This window comes from Triturus cristatus, chromosome 3_2 (genome assembly GCF_964204655.1).
Source record: "Triturus cristatus chromosome 3_2, aTriCri1.1, whole genome shotgun sequence".
Taxonomy (NCBI): domain Eukaryota; kingdom Metazoa; phylum Chordata; class Amphibia; order Caudata; family Salamandridae; genus Triturus; species Triturus cristatus.
Window position 1 is genome coordinate 260,964,002 of NC_140584.1, and position 20,556 is coordinate 260,984,557.

The 20,556-nt window shown below is 43.0% G+C and overlaps 1 protein-coding gene across 10 annotated transcripts in view; it reads left to right on the forward strand.

The window, feature by feature from the left end:
• EYA3 (EYA transcriptional coactivator and phosphatase 3) overlaps nt 1-20,556 on the forward strand; it is a 970,709-nt gene that overhangs the window by 13,217 nt on the left and 936,936 nt on the right. For 8 of the 10 annotated variants that reach the window (XM_085647584.1, XM_085647578.1, XM_085647577.1 and 5 more), the window contains exon 2: nt 16,002-16,123. In XM_085647584.1, coding sequence (XP_085503710.1) covers nt 16,091-16,123 — 33 coding nt within the window. In that variant the 5' untranslated portion in view covers nt 16,002-16,090. Of the gene's footprint in view, nt 1-16,001; nt 16,124-20,556 lie in introns of those variants that run through there. The other 2 variants (XM_085647579.1, XM_085647582.1) reach the window with 1 other exon arrangement.

The following is a 20,556-nucleotide window of genomic DNA, read 5'->3' on the forward strand; positions in this document are numbered from 1 at the left end:
AACATAAATATACAAGCGTACCGAGCCACGAGAGGATGAGACGTAACGCACAACCTCCCTATACCTCTCACCCTATAAAAATCTCCGGAAAACATACTTCACACACTACAACTCAACAATAGGGAAGAACCACCCAGTACTGAGGTACACACCACCCTACAACTCTGTACTAGGGTACACACCACCCTACAACTCTGTACTAGGGTATACACACCCCTACAACTCTGTACTTGGGTACACACCACCCTACACCTCTGTACTTGGGTACTCCTCACCCTGCACCTCTGTACGGGTACTTGCCACCCTGCACCTCTGTACTAGGGTACTTACCACCATACAACTCTGTATTAGGGAACTTGCCACCCTATAACTCTGTACTAGGGTACTCACAAACCTACAGTTCTGTACTAGGGTGCTTGCCCTATGCATCAAACTAGGGTATAACCAACCCTACAACTCTGTACTATTAACAACCATCAAACACACCTGAACATGATACATGCCAGTGCATTACTCAGCAATACTTCTGTATAACACGTGACTTCAACATAGCAAGAGACCGACTAAAACTACAGGGAAGCGCACAAGCATGACGGGGAATTAATGATGGCATAAAAAAAAACTCAACATGCAAAACCAGCATGCAGCATAACAGCATCGGCATATTAGATCTGCACTCCATGCCCCTATGCAGAGTAAACCAAAAAAATCCCCAAACTAAAAGAAACCGACTTACAGAAACCGCCTATAGCATAAAACCAACTTGACAGCAGAATGGCCATAGAAATTTTTTAAAAAACGTAAAGCATGCACCCGATGGACCCCGTGAAAGTAAACACACCAAGCTTCATTGTGTTTTGCTGCACTGACCATCTTTGGTGGCGCATAAGTGAGGCAGCGGCGAATGGCTTTAATTTGGTAACAAAGTGTATTCTGGGAGTTGTAGTCAAGAGTTGTTTGTTAAATCTAAGGAATAACACACTTGATACTAATTATTTGAAAATGAAAAGGTCGGGACTTGAAATAGAACGTGAGGCTGGATTGGCCAGCTTCCGATATAAGGACTGAGGAGTAAATTACACGTGACTCTCTAAAGGTAGGGGGATCTCACAGGCGTGGTTCTGGCTCAGCTCGAGGTTAGGGCCGGTCTGGGGACCAAAAGCAGCCCAGGCAAGAATGTTCAAAGCAGCCCTGCGTTCTCGCTCTCTTTCCCTCTCCCCTGTAATTACCATGGGAAGCTGAAGTAAGTGACAGGGGTGCTAGGAACAGCCCCTGCCCTAAGCAAACAGCCTCCATAGGCGCCAGCCCACCGTGGAAATGGTATCCCGGGCCCACTCGAGGCCCTCTTGGACTACTGAGCCTAGAACCAGCCAGTCCTTCATGTGACCTCTGCTGTTCCGGCTCCCAACTCAGTCTCGCGCCTCTCGACCCTGCGGATGAACTGGCAGTGGAGACCTCCATAGTGCTGCAAAAGTGGTTGGAGAAGGATGTTATGCTAATAGTTTTCGGTCCCTAGCGAACTTGGAAACAAGATTAACATTATGGCGCTTTCACAGCACTCTACACGGCCTTGAAGAACGGCTCATCGGACCTGCAGCCCCTGCCCCCCGCGGGGGTTATTACAAATGCATAAAGCCTGCGCACTGTGGGCACAGAGTCGAGTCTGCAGCGGGCCTCCATCCATGGTCCCCCTTAGACTTGTCTTTAGGTAATGGCATGTATTCAGTTAACACAAAGCCCTCGTGTATATCCTCAAATCATTCAACACAAACGGGAGAGAGAAAGACAGACAATCTAATGGCTGAATTGCAGAGGATGAAATCAGGAAGCTTGGATCAATCTCCGCTTTTCCACTTGACCAAATTGTGTAATCCTAAGCAATTGCTTTATTAGCCCTGGGCAAAATGTAAACTTCGTTGGAGTAGTTGATGTAATTTTGGGATTTCTAGAATAGTTTGTTATGGTAAATTACAACATTGCGCCACTTAGCATATTAATTGCACCATTATTTTAGCAAAAATTTACCTCAAACATGCCATTTACAATAAAACATGTCTCTATCTCTCGGGACCCACAGACCGCAAGCAGCTGTTCACATTGCTTTCTTTTTTGCACTTTTTTTGAGCATCTAATGTGCCCTTGCGCATTTTGCACCCAAATATAGTGCTAAATAACAGATTTGCATTTCACATAATTTCGCTATTTTGTTATGCGTAATTACACACATGGCGCAAATTTCGTGCACCCCTATTTATTTCAATGTGCCTCCTTTTCCACTTCCTAAATTCCAAAGTCAGCTGCTCAGGCGGTTAGACTACATCTTCCCCCATGTATTGCTCTACGAGTGCCACTTTACAGATCTCTGCGCATTTGCATAAACCTCTAAGCCATTTCCTGCACTGCAAGAGGTATCACTTTGCTCCCTGTCCTCATTCTTAAAAAATATGCTGAACTGGTTAAGCGATCCAACGTTTGCACAGAAGTACTAACCAGGCACAGAATGTGCTGACATTTTGAATTGACAGCGTATTTGTAGAAGCTAATTGGGCAAATTCGTCAAGCTTCCAGCCGAGCAGTGCACGCACTGGGAGCGTTAACTATAACCGTTTATAAACTCGCTTGGCAAACGTAATTGTGAGTGGTTTAGTACTCCATGGCAACATCTACTCTGCCAGGGAATGCACAGAGATAACTTGCTGCGCTCTAGCGTCTGAAACTCGAAAAAAGGCCCTCAGAAAACCACACCTAGGTGTAGATTTGTTGAGTCTAGGAACAGTTATGCTCTCTCCTCTCTTACAGGCAGGCCTGCTTCCTGCTACAACCATGCAGTGTTCTCTCAACCTTTCACGCTTTGAAATGCTCCTGGGTGCCTGCCCCTCTCCCCCGCCTCAAATAAAGTACTTCTCTTCCCTGTCTGTCCAGCAGTCTAACATTGCACGGGTTGTCCCTTCAAAAGTGAAGTGTTCTCTGCTTGAATGTAATATCTGAATTAGGGACTGTCGGTTGCTTCTCTGAGTAACATTTCTGTATAATTGGCGATTACAATGCCAATAGCTCAAACTCTCGCAAATGCGCGACCTTTTGCATTTCAATACCCCCCATTGCAGGAACGCTGGCTCGTCTCTTAGATATGTTGAGGCAGCTGTACATGTGCTACACACAGCAGGCGCCCTCTGCTCTCTCTCCACATTCACTCCTCTGCAGAGTCCTTAACAGCGCGCAGGAAAAGAGCACGTATCAGCTGTGACTGCTACTGTGGACCCGCACGCTCCATTCGCTTGGTGACCTTCCTGACGGTACGTGATACGTCATAGATGTGTTTCACTCCCCAAGCCCTCCCTAGCACTACTCTAGGCAGCTGACGCATCCCTTACCTCCTGACCCCCCACCCCTAATACCGTGCAGCAGGGAGAGTAGGGCGCTAAATGGATGCTGGGTCCACTATACAAGTGGGGTTGTTGCACTGCGCATGTGCCGGGTTACTCTTAAGCTAACTCTATCCGTGTGGGAGCCATTGATACACTTGAATACATTCCATTTGTTGTAATTATGACAATCATATTGCATGGAGTGGCTCTGTGATCTGGCAAGCGACAGGAATCTACTGTTAGTAAGCTCGGGGAGTGGGTTAATCCCGGCGGCCCAGCCTCCGGCCGCCCTATTTTAAGCAGCGATCCGCCTGTGATGATGGTGCCCCCCACTGCAGAGCAGGGTCCTGCGCCAGAAACACATACTGAGCGGGCGCCTTGATTATCCTTGGTTTTCACAAACTCCAGAAGCAGAAGGTTGTGTGCGACAAACAACAAGGCAATAGTTCTGGCATGCAGGCAGGGTTGTCTCTGTGCTGGGGGTGATTGTTTTCCCTGCAAGGGACCAGCAAGCAGGGACAGTGTAGACACTGGCGGCGGGGCACTCCAACTGAGCCAGAGGGAAGCGAGGCAGGGTTGCTTTGGTAACTACTTTAAAGCGCTGATCTGTTAGACAAGCATTGGCATAGCCAATAGGTCTCACCTTTGGGACCTTATAAGTGCTTAGCCATGCAACAGTTGATGTTGTTACACCAAGGATATTGTGCTGCATAACTAAACACTTATAAGGTCCCAAAGGCGAGACCTATTGGCTATGCCAATGCTTGTTTTACGTTATTGCTGGCAAGCTTCCTGATGCACTGAGGTGATCACTTCTGGTAATGTTGCATAATGTGGCCATTGTCTGATGCTGCCACTACTGCAACACCAATACTAGTAGCTTGGGGTGATTTTCATTGAATAAAAGTAGTTCTTCCAGACAAGGTTGGCGACTCCTGTTATAAAGTTTTCCTGCATAGAAATGTTGATAACAGACAAGTCCGCGTGGTGTGATATTGCTTTAACAGATTGCATTTTCTCATTTTAAAACTTCACATAACCCGACCACTAGCCTGTTACATGAATATTGGTTTGCCTCTTCTGGCTTAATGTTGTCCGCAGATGTTGGAACAAACTAGATACATCATTTACAGATAACCATTGAGATTCAATGCAGTTCAGTGTGTTCGCAGGCAAACCTCAAGAATGCTACAGAAAAGCTTCCTCTAACGAGCTCTTCGAGAACAGTGTCAAACAGAAATAAATAATTCATATCTTGCTGCATGTAGTATCAAAAGAGAAATATAAGCACAGATAGAGCATTGTGAGTCCACATCCATTGTAAGCCAGATGGTTTTGAGGCTTAGTTAACCTCAATTGGAATCGCTCATTGTCAGTGTATAAGCGAGAATTGAGGCACAGAGCAACTAGTATTAAAGCAGATTTGAGTTTCAACGCACAAAAGCTCTCTCCTTCTAAAGCAGAGCCCTATTTATGTAGCATGCCAAGTGCCCCGACTTGTGTCATGGAGTAACATTGGTCTTAGAGCCGATTATTTTTGCTTTATTATGCCTCGTTGGTGTAGGCCCTATAATTCGTAGGTTTGTATCTTGTCACCAGGAGGAGGTAGCATCTTTTTTTTTCCTTCTAACTGCTTTAAATGTCCATCTGTAAATAAGAGCTATTTTCTTCTAAGATCCTGCACAATCAAACAGATGAGTATATTGAATATGATTACTTGCCTTACAGTATACAAGTTTTAAACCACCTGGTGCCTCCTGAGAAGCCTAGACTGCTGTTCGCATAACATTTGGCCAAAGTCAGTTGCTTGATTATTCAATTTGTGTACCTGAGGCGCTGGGATGCCTGTTCTAAAACGTACCCATCAATAACCACAAATGTCTCAGGAGCCAGGGAAAAGGCCTCACTTAGATGTGAAAGGTTGTATGTCACTAAGTGGAAAGCAACATCTGAATTATGTATATTGTTAGCACTACATGTATGGCCTCTATAACAGTTGTATATATATATAACAGTTGTGCCATTAGATCGAGAGTCATTGCATCACAGGTACTTTAAAAAAAAAAACTTTATTGGCATTTAGAAAATCATATAGACCGCACATTCCATTAGGAGTCAATCTTGAAATATCCATCCACCCTCTCCCACCATCACCACATAAATGAAGATAAGCACTATGTTGTATAACCAATAATTTTCAGGATATCCGGGGGGAGGGGGCAGGGAGCAGGGAGAGGGAGAGAGAGAACACGCAATCTCTTATAAATAAATGTCCCAACACAGTTTATCCCCGCACCCCCCTCCCAACTTACTTCTGTGTCAAACCAGCGTGTATAAATGCACCCTGGGTATCTTAATGTCCCACCAGTCATCCTCTTCCATCATCTACCATATAATCACCCCACCGAGGTCAGGCATCACAGGTAAGTTAATATCTTAATTGTATATGGATAGATTGGGCAGACAATAGTGCGGAATCGTCACGGAGAATGCTGCAAATTTTGATAAAATACGCTGACAGTGACCGCAATACTATGTTAACCAAGATTGAAACCCTACTAAAAGAATTAGAGAAATGTGAAAATCAGGAAGATATACAGAAAAAGTTAAGTGAAATGAAGGCAAGACTGGTGAAACACGAGGAGTCAATCAAATCGAGAAAAGCAATAAAGTTTCAAAGAGATAGAAATGACTATATACAAGGAAGAATATACACATTTTCTAAAAAAATTCGACAACATACGCAGACAACAACTGTCTACTGCAGCTGAGTCGCAACCAAAAACTACAGAACCAAGTGCATCAGAACTCAGTTCTGAACTAGAATCTGAAACAGAATCTGTTACAAATGCATCACAACCACGAATGGCCCCAACTGTAATTCAGGAACTGGGTTTTTTACGCATAGAAAGAACCATGAATCTACACCCACGTCCCCCGCGCCAAGAGAACAGAAACGCAAACATGGAACAACGAGAGAAAGGCGGCGAAAAAACAGACGATGGGGTCAGAAAAACGCAAAATATAAACAAACAACCCTACAGAAGAAACAGGCGCAGATAAGCACTACAAAAGACAATGCCAACACAGTAATTAACCTAACTAACATGGACCTTACAGAAAAAGAACAAAATATCCTTGCCTTAGGACTTTCTTTCTGCGATAAAACCAATTTTGATTACCCTCAAACCCGGATTGACCTTTTTCAGTTTGTTAGAAAACTTAAACTGAAAAAAACATTTTTTCTCCATTTCTAAAAAGGATTCTAATGAAACACCTAGTGGTGAAACGAACAGTGGTTTAACAGTGGCTGACATGGAACTCTTACAAGACATGATCCAATTGCAAAACGAGGAGCAAAACATTCCAACACCTGTTACAACAGGTATAACCGATAACATCATTGACACTTTTCCTTTCGAACGAACTCCATTCAGACCAAAATCAGTTTTCACTCCTATAATGCCGAGAGATGGCCTGGATATTTTCGCGGACAATGTCACAAAAGACCTCAAATCCTTAGCCCTTAGAAGCAGCCAAGAATTCAACCGAACATTCAATGCAAACAGAAGGGACTACAACATTGTCATGAATAAAATCAAAGAAAGGCAAGACATTGTGGTAAGATGGTCTGACAAGGGTGGCAATGTGGTTCTGTGGCCACTAACTAAATACAATACTGAGGCACAGAACCAATTGAGTGACAGAGAATGCTATAGTCGTATTGCACCAACCATCATCATAGGTGTAAAAGAAAGATATCACAAAGCCCTTTACGAATGGAGAAGCCAAGGTCTCCTCACCAAACCAGAATTTGATTTCTTAAAAAATGATTATCCAACCACACCACAACTGTATTTAATTCCAAAAATACATAAGAACGCTATCGATCCACCTGGCAGACCAATCATATCTGCTATTGGTGGACTGTTTGAAAACGCCTCTCGATTTATTTACTTTTTCCTCCAGCCTTTTGTCTGTGACTTACGCTCTTATATTAAGGACACAGGCGATTTCTTGACCAAAATGTATGATGTGAAATGGCATGATAATTATGTATTCATGACACTGGATGTATGCTCGTTATATACAAGCATTAGACACAAGGACGGATTACTTGCGCTTGAGCACTACTTAAACAAAAGACCTATACACTTACATGGACACACTTCTATGCTGCTGCAAATGGCTGAGTGGTGCCTGGAAAACAATGTCGTCATATTTGACAAATTGTTTTATAGACAATTACAGGGCACAGCCATGGGTACTTGCTTCGCCCCCAGCTATGCTAATTTGCATATGGGCTGGTGGGAGGAGCAAGTACTCATGCCAACACACAGTCTGGAAATGAAAGAAAATGTAGTTATGTATGTCAGGTACATAGATGACATTTTTGTTTTATGGCAAGGTACACAAGAAAGTGCAGAACAGTTTGCACAAGAATTAAACAACACTCTCAACCTCTCTTTTACCAGCCATACCAGTAAAGAATGTATACAATTTCTGGACATAGAATTGTATATAGAACAAGACCAAATCCAAACGAGAACATACAGGAAACCTACAGCAGGCAATGCTATCCTGCACGCTAATAGTTTCCATTATGATAGTGTCAAAAAGGGCATCCCCTATGCAGAATGCATAAGAATGAAGCGCAACTGCAGCACGGAAGAGAGTCTAAATAAATCCACTAATGACCTCTTCAATAGACTACAGAGCAGGGGATACGAAACTAAAATCTTAATGCCAAAACTAGAAGTGAGAAAATCACCAGAGAGGAACTTCTATTCACTAAAAAAAGAAACAACCAGGCTAAACATGAACCCATTAAAATAGATAAGCCAAGATTGATTACAGGGTTTAATGCGTATCATACTTCCCTGCGAAAAATCCTGTACAAACATTGGAACAACATAAGGAATGACCCCATCATAGGACCAACATGCGCTAAAGTCCCTGCAATTAGTTTCAGACGTGCCAAATCCATGCGTCAGGAACTAGTGCGTAATGCACCTACCATCATCAAAAAAACAAATTGGTTTCAAACACCTAAGGGATTCACTAAATGTAGCAAATGCAAAGCGTGTAAACATGGAATGAATACCAAAATAGTCCACATGCCCTTCAGAAACACACCGTATGAAATAAGAGGGAGTTTCAACTGTAAAACAGACTTTGCTGTGTATGTCCTACAATGCACGTGGTAAAAACTATGTAGGAAGCACCATTCACCCAGCACACATCCGTATCCTGCAACATCTTAGAGCCATCGTGCACAATGACCAAACATATCCAGTTGCCAGACACATAAACTCACAACATGCCGGCAGGTCCCAGGATGTTTCCTATTTTGTCATCTACAATATTCCCAAAAATCCAAGGGGAGGCAACAGGCAATTGGCACTTAGGAGACTGGAGTCAAGATACATCATTCTCCTCAATTCCAAAATCCCACATGGGATGAACGCCGATGAAGCTCTGTGTCCATCTTTAATAATAAATACACTCTCCGTTCCCACTGTTCCATTCCTCTTAGCATTCAGTTCTCGCACGCTCTACTATCCTATCTCTGGCATACCCGTCACTATTCACTTTCTTTTTTTAACTGTGACTACCTGCCCAAGATATAATTGGATTTTCGTTAACAACGCAACACTGTATTTGACTGGTTACCTCTCTGCCCACTCGGGCATCAATGTTAAGAACAGTCCCTTGAAACCTAAAACAAATACTTCTTTACTTAAAGTGTATAAAAATAGTTCTTCACACATGGGACCAACCAGTGTTTCCTGGCCAGTACTCTATACACACCTTTGCACTAGGTCATCTAATCTCTTTTTTGAGTACTCTTAATTTACGAAACTAGAAAGCGTACACCTCTCTTTCTCACTATCTTAGTGCTGTATTTTCTTTTCTTGGGCAAGTTCGCATTTGGGGTTTACATATGTAACCAACACGTTGTAAAAATTGTATAATACTTATTATTCCGTATTGTCTAAATTTTTTCACTGCTATTGTGTGACTATATAACCATAGTACAGTTTTTTACTTTGAACGTTATTTAGTATATTTTCGTATCGAAAGCAAACTAGGTCTGTCTTCTGGTTGCCATAACAACTAAACCTAACAGGACCTTCACTAGGTCTATTGCGTTTTTCTGTTGGTTACTATGACAACCCTTAAGAGAGTGTAACGATAATGATTATTTAACCATGCATGATTAACTTAGAACTGGATGCAGTGAACAAGGCGGTTGTCTCCGCCGAAACGCGTCTGTGCTAAATGTTGGAATAAACTCTTTCTTTGCTGAATTACTCACGGAGTCGGTGCCTGTTTGTTGGACGCTGTCAGGCTGGTATTATATATATATATATATATATATATATATATATATATATATATTCACTTAAAAAAACCATAGGTTTCACACAAGTTATAGTTAGCTGTACATTTCACTCGTAAAAAAACAATGAAATTCCACGTTATAGTTAGATCAGGTAACTATAACTTGCGCGACCGCAATGCACTGCTGATGACGTCACATATTACATCACTTATGACATGGTCAGTGACATCACTCATGACATCAATGATGACATCTGAAATGACACATTGTGCATTGCGGTCGCGCAAGTTATAGTTACCTGATCTAACTATAACGTGGAATTTCATTGTTTTTTTACGAGTGAAATGTACAGCTAACTATAACTTGTGTGAAACCTATGGTTTTTTAAGTGAATTTGCAAGGTTTTTTAAATGCTAATTCCTAACTATAACGTGTGTGAAACCTATGGTTTTTTCAGTGAATTTGTACGTTTTTTTTAAATGCTAAGTTATGTATTTATTTTTAATTTTTGCGCGCACGGTGCGCTTCGCGCACCGTGCGCGCGCTGTGGGCACTCGGTGCGCATCGCGCACCAAGCGCCCACGTTGCGCATTTCGTACCGTGCACGCCTCTCCATTTTTTACAAAATATCAATTGTTTTTTTCTCCCTTGGGGGTCCTTAGATTTATATATTAAATGTGATTGTTAATTCTATTTTTTTTTTTACCGTACGCGTACGGTAAGCTTACCGTACGCGCACTCCGCGATTTTTTTTAAAAATTATTAAATTTATTTTTCATACTTTTTGGTCCTTCGTGAACCCCCTGACGAACGCTAGGGGGTCTGCAACTCTCTTCGTTGCCCCCTTTTCATGTTATCAACCTTTGTTTTTCAGTGCGAGAGACAGAAAATGGCGGCCGATACTTTCTGATTTCGACCGATTCGAATGTTTACAGTCATGTAACCACCAATCAGAATTGAGCTCGCGCACGGCACCGTACGCGTACGATAAGCTTACCGTAAGCGCACGGAGCGCGCTTACAGATATATATATTGATTTAAATGCTATTTTCTCAGGACCTACTGAACAGATTTACACCAGACCTGCAAAAGGCACATCCCTGACCTGAGGACTACCTCTCTGCCCAATTTCAAGTAATTCTGTTCAGCCGTTCGGGCTGTAGCTCGGACTAAAGGTCCTATGGGAAAATGCATGGGGAAAACGCGTTTTGGGACCCCCCTTTTTTCTCAGCCCCCGCTTTACGAATCCCCCCGAGACTTTCAGGGTAGGAGCGGAGCGTAGCGCCCCATTAGTTTTGAAAAATTCGCGAGGATTCGTCAACCGGCGCCAAAGTTATTCCAAATAGAATGTTGCGGATTTCCTATGGAAACACGGTCCTAACTATAACTATCTACTGGCGACCGCCAGTAGATAATATATAAATATAAATATAAATATAAATATATATATATATATATATATATATATATATATATATATATATATATATATATATATATATATATATATATATATATATATATATATATAACTTTTTAAGATGTCATGAGTGGTGTCATCAGTGATGTCACTGACCATGTCATGAGTGATGTAATATGTGAGGTCATAAGCAGTGCATTGCGGAGGCGCGAGTTATAGTTAACTAAGGTAACTATAACTGCTGAATTTTACTGGTGGTGTAAAGAGTGAAATCTGAGCTTAACTATAACATCCCTGTAACATTTCTTTTTTTTTTTTGTGTGAATATTTGTGTGTATATGTGTGTGTGTGTATATATTGGTTGTGTGAATATATGTTCTTATTAAGATTTGCATATTCAAATACACAAGCAACGAAGAGTGCTAATCTCATTGTATGTGTATCCTAGCATGCCACATAGTGTTAAGTCATAAATACCATAGTCATACACCATAATTCAATGTACATTTTAGAGTTGCAGTCAAGCGGTCTCGTAAACGCACCCTTAGGTTTCCTTCTCTTTTTTCTACATACATTTTGGTATCAGCGTGGTCTCTTATACACAGTTTCTCAGGTTTCCTTCCAGGGGACCACACTTAAATAAACACCTGGGAGTATTCATGGACTCTGTATACTTCCTCTTCTGCCTGTATGAACCAGTCCATATTGTCGGTAGTAATCTGTTATGGTTGAGCGTTTTGTTCATCCCCCCCTAATCTCTTCTGGCCACCATTAAGATAGAAAACAGACATTACAGAATAGTAACATGCAGGCCTGGGCATAGTTCGCAGAGTTTCGCTACACAGAACTCCACGAAGTGGCAAAAAACCTCTGTGGAGTTCCGCAAGTGGCAGAGTGCAGTGCAAACTGCCGTTCGCGCTGATCTACCTGCTGCTTGGGTAGAAATTCTACCAGAGTGGCAGATCGCACTCGCCATCTTACCATTCAAGGGGGGGCAAACTCTGCTTCACTACGCGGAGCGTAGTTTTCTGCACAGTGCAAGCTCCGTGGAGTGCAGAAATTTCCGCAAACTCCACGAACAGAACGGAGTTCACTGCCCAGGCCTAGTAACATGTATTTTGGGATTGTTTGTTTACCCCCTATATATCCAGGGCCACCACACGTGAAGTGAAGTTCTTCCTCTTATTTCTTTGTCCGCATTGTATGCAGCATCAAAAGGCATTGATGCATGGGCACAGCCACAGGGTACGGAGCAGGGTGCCAGCCATGTTACAACTCCTAAGGCATCTATCACTTCCAATCCTACCTAATGTATGTAGCTTCGTTCTAGTATAGTATGCCTGGTGGAGGATCCAGGTGAAATCCCGCCCTAATGGCTGCCTATCTAAGGTATTTACACCCTCCTCCAAATCTGCATGCTCTAGGGTCCCCAAGTCCTCTTACTACTGGTCCTTATGGTGTGTTATGTGCTGCCTACAGTTGCTCAAGAGTTTTGTTGATTTGCAACTTGGCATGACTAAGGTGAAGCTGAGACCCTATACTCAAGGGTTGTTTAGTTGTCAAAATATCGCAATGAAGATCTACATTTGCTCAATCCATGCCTCATTTGCAGGTATAAAAATTATTGGTTCATCAATTCATATTGACCTATAGTTCTGGGAAGGACAGCAAGCCCTCTGGGCACCATGCATCGTCCAGCTTTGAGATACCTATGAGACCCATGTCTCTATTTTATTTCATTTTTATTACTTAATCTGCTTCCACCAAACTAAAATAAAAAAGGTCACAAGGTGGAGTGCCCCTGATCTTCTGGTACAACTTTGGTGTGGATCTGTCTAGGGTGTTTGTGTTCTTGCTTCCCAAACCTAAATGGAAAGTGTGTGTTTCATCTCTGCCTCCCAATTTGCACCACTCACCACTCTTTCCAACTTGATATTTCTGCTTGAACTTTTCCTTTATCAGTCATAGGTAACTTCCTGCTCCTTTACGGACCTCCACCTAGCAATGCAACATGCCCAGACGCACTTCTAGACACAGTTTCAAACCTGATAACACTACACTCCAACCTATGCGTTCTGGGTGACGTCAACATTTGGTTTGAAAAACCCAATTTGCCCCATCCGAAAACCAACATCGCTGGCCCAGACGCACTGAACCATCATCAAATTGTCTACAAACCCACACACATCGCTGAACACACCCTAGATGTAATTTCTGCTAATACAGAACTAGTTACCTTTCAAACAATTACCCCGGTCATATGGTGAGACCACCATTTACTTGCTTTCCAACATAAAACCACTCAAAGTGACTCTCGCCTAAAACCACCTTCTGTGCATCCACCTATCGACCATGGAACAAACTCAATTTGGAATACTTAAAAACACAACTAACATTCAGTACAGAACAGAAACCATACATTATGTGGAAAAACTATGAATGGCTACACGAAGCTCTTGATATCCTGATACCACTAAAAACCATACAACAGAACAAAAGAAAAAAAGCACCCTGGAGAAATACAGAGATAAGAGCTAAAACTACATATTGGAAAGCTGCAATGTGCCTGGCTTAAAACAAACGCCAATCAAAACAAACTTTGCCTACAGAAAATGAACAGTTTATACAAGTCCGCTATCAAAAAAGCGAAAATAAGATTCTATCAGACAGAATTCAAAATGCTCAATGTGCAAATAAAGAATTCTATAAAATTCTCAATGAATTTCGTAAACCTAATTTCCTAGAAGGAGCTCATCCCGTTACTCAAGATTTCACAGGCAATTTAACAAATCATTACACGGCCAAAGCAGACACATTGGACTCATACTTAAAACAAAAACAAAGCACCAGCACTGACCCTTTTACAAAACCATAATCCACGAATACTCTCACCCAGCCTTTCTGGTCCTTCCAACACATTTCACACGATGAATTTATGGACCTGGTCAAAGCAAGCAGGCCTTCCAGCAGCCCCTCTGACCCCTGTCAACCGCAAATGTTCAAGAAAATTATTTTAAAAACCTCTGCTGCCACTCTAGTAAGAAGAATTATCAACCACTCCTTAAGTACTGGAATATTTCCAGAAGAACTCAGTTTAACATACACCCACTACTGAAGAAAACAAACTTGGAACACTGACAACTACAGACCGATTACAAATGGACCTTTTCTGGTCAAACTGATAGAGCAGCATTCGCCCAGATTTCACAATTCATTGAAGATAATACCATACTTTCAGACTTCCAAACGGGATTCCGTCCAGGAAGAGGCACAGAATCTGCCCTCCTTGCCATCTGGGATGACCTGAAGAACACAGTTGACCGCAGTGGATTTGCTGTGCTACTTCAGCTGCCTTTGACACGGTTGACCATGACACTGTGATAAAACTCTATGAAGCCGGTATAGATGGGACTGCTCTAGACTGGATCGCATCCTATCTTCACAACACAACTAATGTCCTCCCTACCCCACCTTTCTGGTCCAAACCGCAGTTCACAAAAGCAGGGGTCCATCAAGGCGCCATCATCTCGCCCAAGCTTTGTAACCTCTACATGAAGTCATTACTGCCACTGATCAATCCATCTCCCCTCTAGTGCTATAGCTATGTAGATGACACACAAATACTCCTCCAACTGGAATGCCCCAAAGACATTGGAAACTCGCCAATATTCAGTTGTCTCAGAGCTGTGGGTCAATGGATGACGTGGAGCCATCTCAAATTGAATGCTTCCAAAACAGAAATAATTGCGTGCGGCGGATGTTCTGCTTAACACATGTTTATATTCCTGATAGTTACATTATTCTGTGTTTTGAACATGTACATAAGTGACTGCATAAATAAGTACGTTTTATAACTATCTACAATTGCTTCACTACTGAGTTACAAAACATATATATTTAAATGAAATTAATTTTAAGTACAACAACACTTGAAAGTCGGAGTTTATTTAATGCATCTTAAATCTACATATACTACCTTCCTTTATGCATCTCTATACCTTCCATGTACTTTCTACTATTTCCAGTGCACTGCCCTATTTTTCACCCTCTACCTCTATCAATATATCCTCTGCCTCCACTCTCATTCCTCCCAAACCCCATACCGCTATGACCCCCAAAATAACCCTTTCTAGACTCTTTCCTACTCTACCCCTCCATGCATCATCTCATGCCTCTTTTACTATTCAGATTTCCCCATGCAAGCCTTTCTAAATCCTTCCCTCTGACTCTTCCCCCCTCCACCTCCTTTTTACTCATCCCAAGCCTCCTCCTACTGCTATGAGCTCCAAAACAATTTTTTTTTTAAATCCTTCCCTCTTTTTGATCCAAATAACAGACTAACTTCCCACCACTTAAATTGATTTCATATTTCACTATACTAATACACCACTAATCCTTTATTGGTTCCGGAGTAGCGCGCTACTTGCTGACAAAGCGCTTGAACGCTATATAAATGCAATTACAATACAATAGGAGGACAAATATTTGTCAAAAGTTTTGCTCTGATTAGTTAAATGATGGGCCCAGATTACACCACTTTCCTACAGTTTCCTAGTTTATGCTGTAATCGTGATGCTGATTGGTATAGTCGCACACACACACAGATCCTTTCGTTTAACTTTAAGTTAGCAACCATACCATTTAATTAATATATGTAAATTTCTCTACAACATTGTCCATTGCAATTTTGCTATTGAGTTTAAAATACTGTTCTGTTGAAAATTATACTTCTGGTTTTTATAGTGCTGCATTAGACATCCGTAAACAGATGGAAAGTGAAAAGCACATTTTGTTTAAAAATATTTTATGGGTTGATGATGAATAAAATGTTTTGTTTAGTTCATTAACAATGACATTTTGTTTTTAGGTTACTTTCATAAACTTACAATTTTCGTCTAAGGGCATCCTAATAACTTCCTCAACTCTTGCGTGCTTCTCAAATGTCCAAAGACATCAATGGCTAAGAATGATGGAAGTAACCTGCGCTCTGTAAGTAGATATTTTTTTATTACTTTGGCGCTGTTAAAATCAGTTTAAGTAGTTGTAGTTAGTCTGTATTTGGCACTGTTTTTGAAAAGTTTTAAATAGGTGAACAGAGTGTAATGTTCTAAGCAGCTAGTCTAAGAATCACTAAGTATTTGTTCTGGTTTTTGAAGGTTGTGGTCCGTTGCTGGCCTTGCAAGCAAATGGAAATTAAAATGTCTAATTTTCTTAAGGTTTCGGGCATATGATCATTGTGCGTCAATATTTTTAAATACATGAGACAAACATTGTGTGATTATTACAAGTAAGCCTTTTGCTAGCTAGCCGCACTCTAATAAGTGGGATAAAATGTCTGCTTTCCCATTCCAGAGAGAAAAAATATATATAAATAATCGGGGCCTCCTCCTCCCTGAGCTCCCCTGCACTCCTACCAGCTCTTTGTCTCCTCTGCATGGAGTCTGCAGCCGTCCCTCTCTTGTCCTGCCTGACCGAAACCAATAAATAACTTGCAGTCTTCAGATGTGCCTGTAAATGGAGCATATAACTGTCAATTCTGCTTCAGAGAAAGACCTGACCATTGTCCCAAAAACCGGGACATTTACCCAATATTAAGAAAAGTGTTGAGACACCAGGAAAGTCCTCTAAAAAAACGGGACTGTCCTGGGAAATCGGGGGGTCTGGTAACCCTAGTACCAAGTACTTGTGTCCTTCCACTGCTCCCGTTTTTGGAGCTACTTTTTTTTGGTGTTCCAGCACACCATGAGTGGCTGTTTTTCCCTTCTGCCCCAGTCCTTTTCTTCTCCACCCCTACCCACCCACTCCCTGCTTCATAAATGACCCTCACCCTGCACACTGAGCCCCCACCGCCTCTTGCCTCCCACCTGCCATTGTTCCTGTTTTGTCTGCATGTTTCTATGCCTATCTTATGCACATGGTAGATGTATACTCATATATTCTATATAGCCAGCAGGGCCGGACTGGGCACCAAAACAGGCCCTGGCAAAGTGCTCGGTTTCCCCCCTCCCCCTCCTCCTCGGTGTTGGGGGTGCGGCCGATTTTGTTACAGGCCCGCCGATATTGCAGCTATGCTGCAAAAACGGCCCCCCAGGGGCCCAAAATCGCCCCCCACCCTAGCGGCCCACCGGGGAAATGCCCGGTGCCCGCTATGGCCAGTCCGGCCCTGATAGTCCATAAATATATTAGGCTCGTAAGTAGATGTCCAGTTAAGTGTACAGACGGGAGTGTATGCCCCATCACACACACATCACTCCCCTCCACATCGCCCATATATTGGTCCTCTTTTTATTTTCCAGCGTAGACTCAATGAACAATAATGATGCTGTGTACTCTGATGCACATACATATTCCCCATAGATATGTGCTTGTTTGTGTGCACGTGCAGCAGAAACTTGTTCACTCACAATACCTCAGTGTTTTGTAGAAGGCATTAGACCAGGCATCCTCCCTCATGCATGGAGAACATTGGGGGAAGTGCTGGTCGCATGATGGCTCCTTTGTTTCTAGGAGTGAGCAGCTGCTCCTAAAGTGCTTTTGTTTTTCGAGCCACTGCCTGCCTCACTACCTCCCTCTACTCGGGGTGAGGCATTGTGATCAGAGCTTCCGACTGGGGAACTAGATGCCAGTCTCTACGTAGTCTCAAAATCCTGTGATTCTGGGCACATCACCTAATCTTCCCATGCCTATAAACAAAGCATGTGAGCTTGTGTAAAGAAACTAGCGCTCATGTAAAGCTCTCTGCCTTCTGTCGAAAGACAAAGATATGTATTTCCTGGCTGATTTCTACAAAGTGAGACCAGAAAACATGGATAAATCGCGGCTTCACTGCTTAAATTATGTGCTTTTGGGCTACATGGCTAAAAGACATTAACAAAGCCAATATATCTCACATTGCTGTGACCGAATGGCTTGGGCAATGCTTGGCTTCCTTCTACACATTTCCTCATTTTGCTGGCTTTCGATCACTGAAATGGATCATCCCACTTGAGGCCTCTGTCTCTAATCAGCTGTTTGTCTTCGCATGAGAGAACTCCAAACTCTATGTGAACCATACTAGTGACTGGGGGTCAGAAGTGTGGATTGCTTTGATGTTGACAGAAGGTCTGCAAAGGATTGAGTACCGATTATCCAAGACATTTAGAGGTTACCTCAGCAACTAACCCTGTCTCTTAGGCTCAACTCTGTACTAGCATACTACCACCGTTTGCGATCTAAAAGTTCACTGAATGCTGTCAATCCCATTGCCTTTCTAAAGAAGCCCAGTCAAAAGCATGAATTGAGGAATTGTTATTTTCAGTATTCTGACACTTTGGGAATGAATAGACGTCTATAATATCCATCTGACCCTATAATCTTTCGCCATTTATATTTTTAGGTCTCGCCTGAGCCAGCGCATGCGCTGCTCTGACAAGACATTTAGTAAGCGGGTTTTCGAAGTGCTACCCACAGGCTTTTTCCGGCCACCAGCTTGCTGTTATGCGCACGCGCCTCGCTTCACCTATCCAAAGCTGCGCTTGCATCCCTCACGTGCTTAGCACAGAGCGCGTGATCGCAATCAATTTTGCTTTCACCGCGATCGCGGTGACTTTCGCTTTCACGGCCGCGCTGCGTTACTTTTCCGGCTGCGCGGCCAATGCTTGTTCCCTTTGTCTGTGGTACTGCACGGTCTTGCATGCTCTCCTACAGCTTCTGCCTCTCATCTCCTACACTTTGAAGAAAGCGAATCCCTTGTCATAAAAAAGCTTCTAAAAGCTGCTTTCCCTTTTTCAGGGCATCAGACATGAAAGCTAAGCTTTCTGATGAAAACTGCAGCTGATCTTTCTCTTTGGCTTTTCACGGCAATAAGCATTGTTCGTCTTGTTGGACGCGTATCCCGATTTGATGTTCTGCAGGAAGGATGCGAGGGCCCTGTAATGAGGCTCCGACTACCTCCACAGGCTTATTTTTAGCAAATGACAAGGATATGCTTCCTGACTTCAGCTCTGCGGAATTGTGCTTCCCCCTCCCAGCCATCATCTTGTCTTCAGATGTTGTTCATGATAGGGCACCCTTGAGAGATCCCCTTGAAAACCGAGTGCAGTCTAGCTGTGCCCTGCACAGTCACATTTGAGACCGAAATTTCTTGCATGTGTTTTTAAGAAACCTTTCCTTATTTTTGTTACCCTTGAAACAGACGTTTGTTCCAAGGCTTGGCATTGGGGAACTTGCTGATATCCAGCCTTCCTTTAAGATTTTGCAGAGCACTAATCATTATTATAACTTTGAAACCAGAGGTCCCTTTCCTTAATTGGCTACTTATATCCTAGTCCTAACTCCTGAGGCGGAAAGCCGGGAGAATCGCTGTCAGTATTTTTAAAACTTGAGTGTTTAATACTGTGTTGTTTTTTACTCACCTTGCCTTCCTTGCACTCGATCTGGTGATAGGGCACCTCCTAGGATTACCCGTGCAGCGGATTTTAGCGCTGACGCGGGGCTCTCTTCCTCTTGCCGCCATCTCCCCGGGACACGCACTAGCCACGCCCACTATCACTAGGCCACACCCCCATCTTTCCTCATAATCATGTGCCTCGCAAGGACGCGCAGCGGACGAGCGCAGCGGGCGCGCCGTTTGCGCGCCGATGGCGCGCCTAAGGCAAGCCCGTCTGTGCCCGTCCACGCCTGGCCGGGCCCAGGGACCAGGCAGAATGGAGAAATTAACAGCTACACCTCTCTCGAACTCCTCTCTTTGCAACACTCTGGCACCCCTGACCCCGATCCCGCCACACTCACCTGGTTAAAGGCTAATAACATATATCCTCTCCATCTAATAGAGGAGAACTCTTATACCACACCTCAAAGTTCTATCACCACTAGCCTCACCCCAAGCCCAAATGCCTCGACCCTCCACTGTCTATACCTTAACACCAGATCTCTGGTAAAACACCAATTAGACATCTTCTTATTACTTAAATCCGATAAACCAGATATACTACTTATATCTGAAACCTGGCTCACGGCGGACTCCTTACCAGATATTCTCACAGCTTTACCGGCAGACTATTACATTCTATCGGCAAACAGAGAACCAGGAAAACCTGGGGGTGGCGTAGCCGCAATCATTCATAAAAATCATACGTTTACCACTCTACCCCCTCTGGACCTACCAGACACGGAAAACCTTGTAATTAAATTCGAATCAGACAAAGGAACTATGGTGCTGGTATTGATTTATCGTCCACCCAAAACTATGCCTACATTCCCAGTCTTGCTGTCTGAGCAAATGGCCAGCCTAATCGTCAATTATGATAGTCATGTTGATCGGGGATTTAAATTATTGGTACAACGACCCGGAAGCAGGACCCCAGGCCACAGAACTCTTCGAGCTTCTCTCCCACATGAACTTCTCTCAATCAGTCCTGACCCCTACCCATGAAAGGGGACAC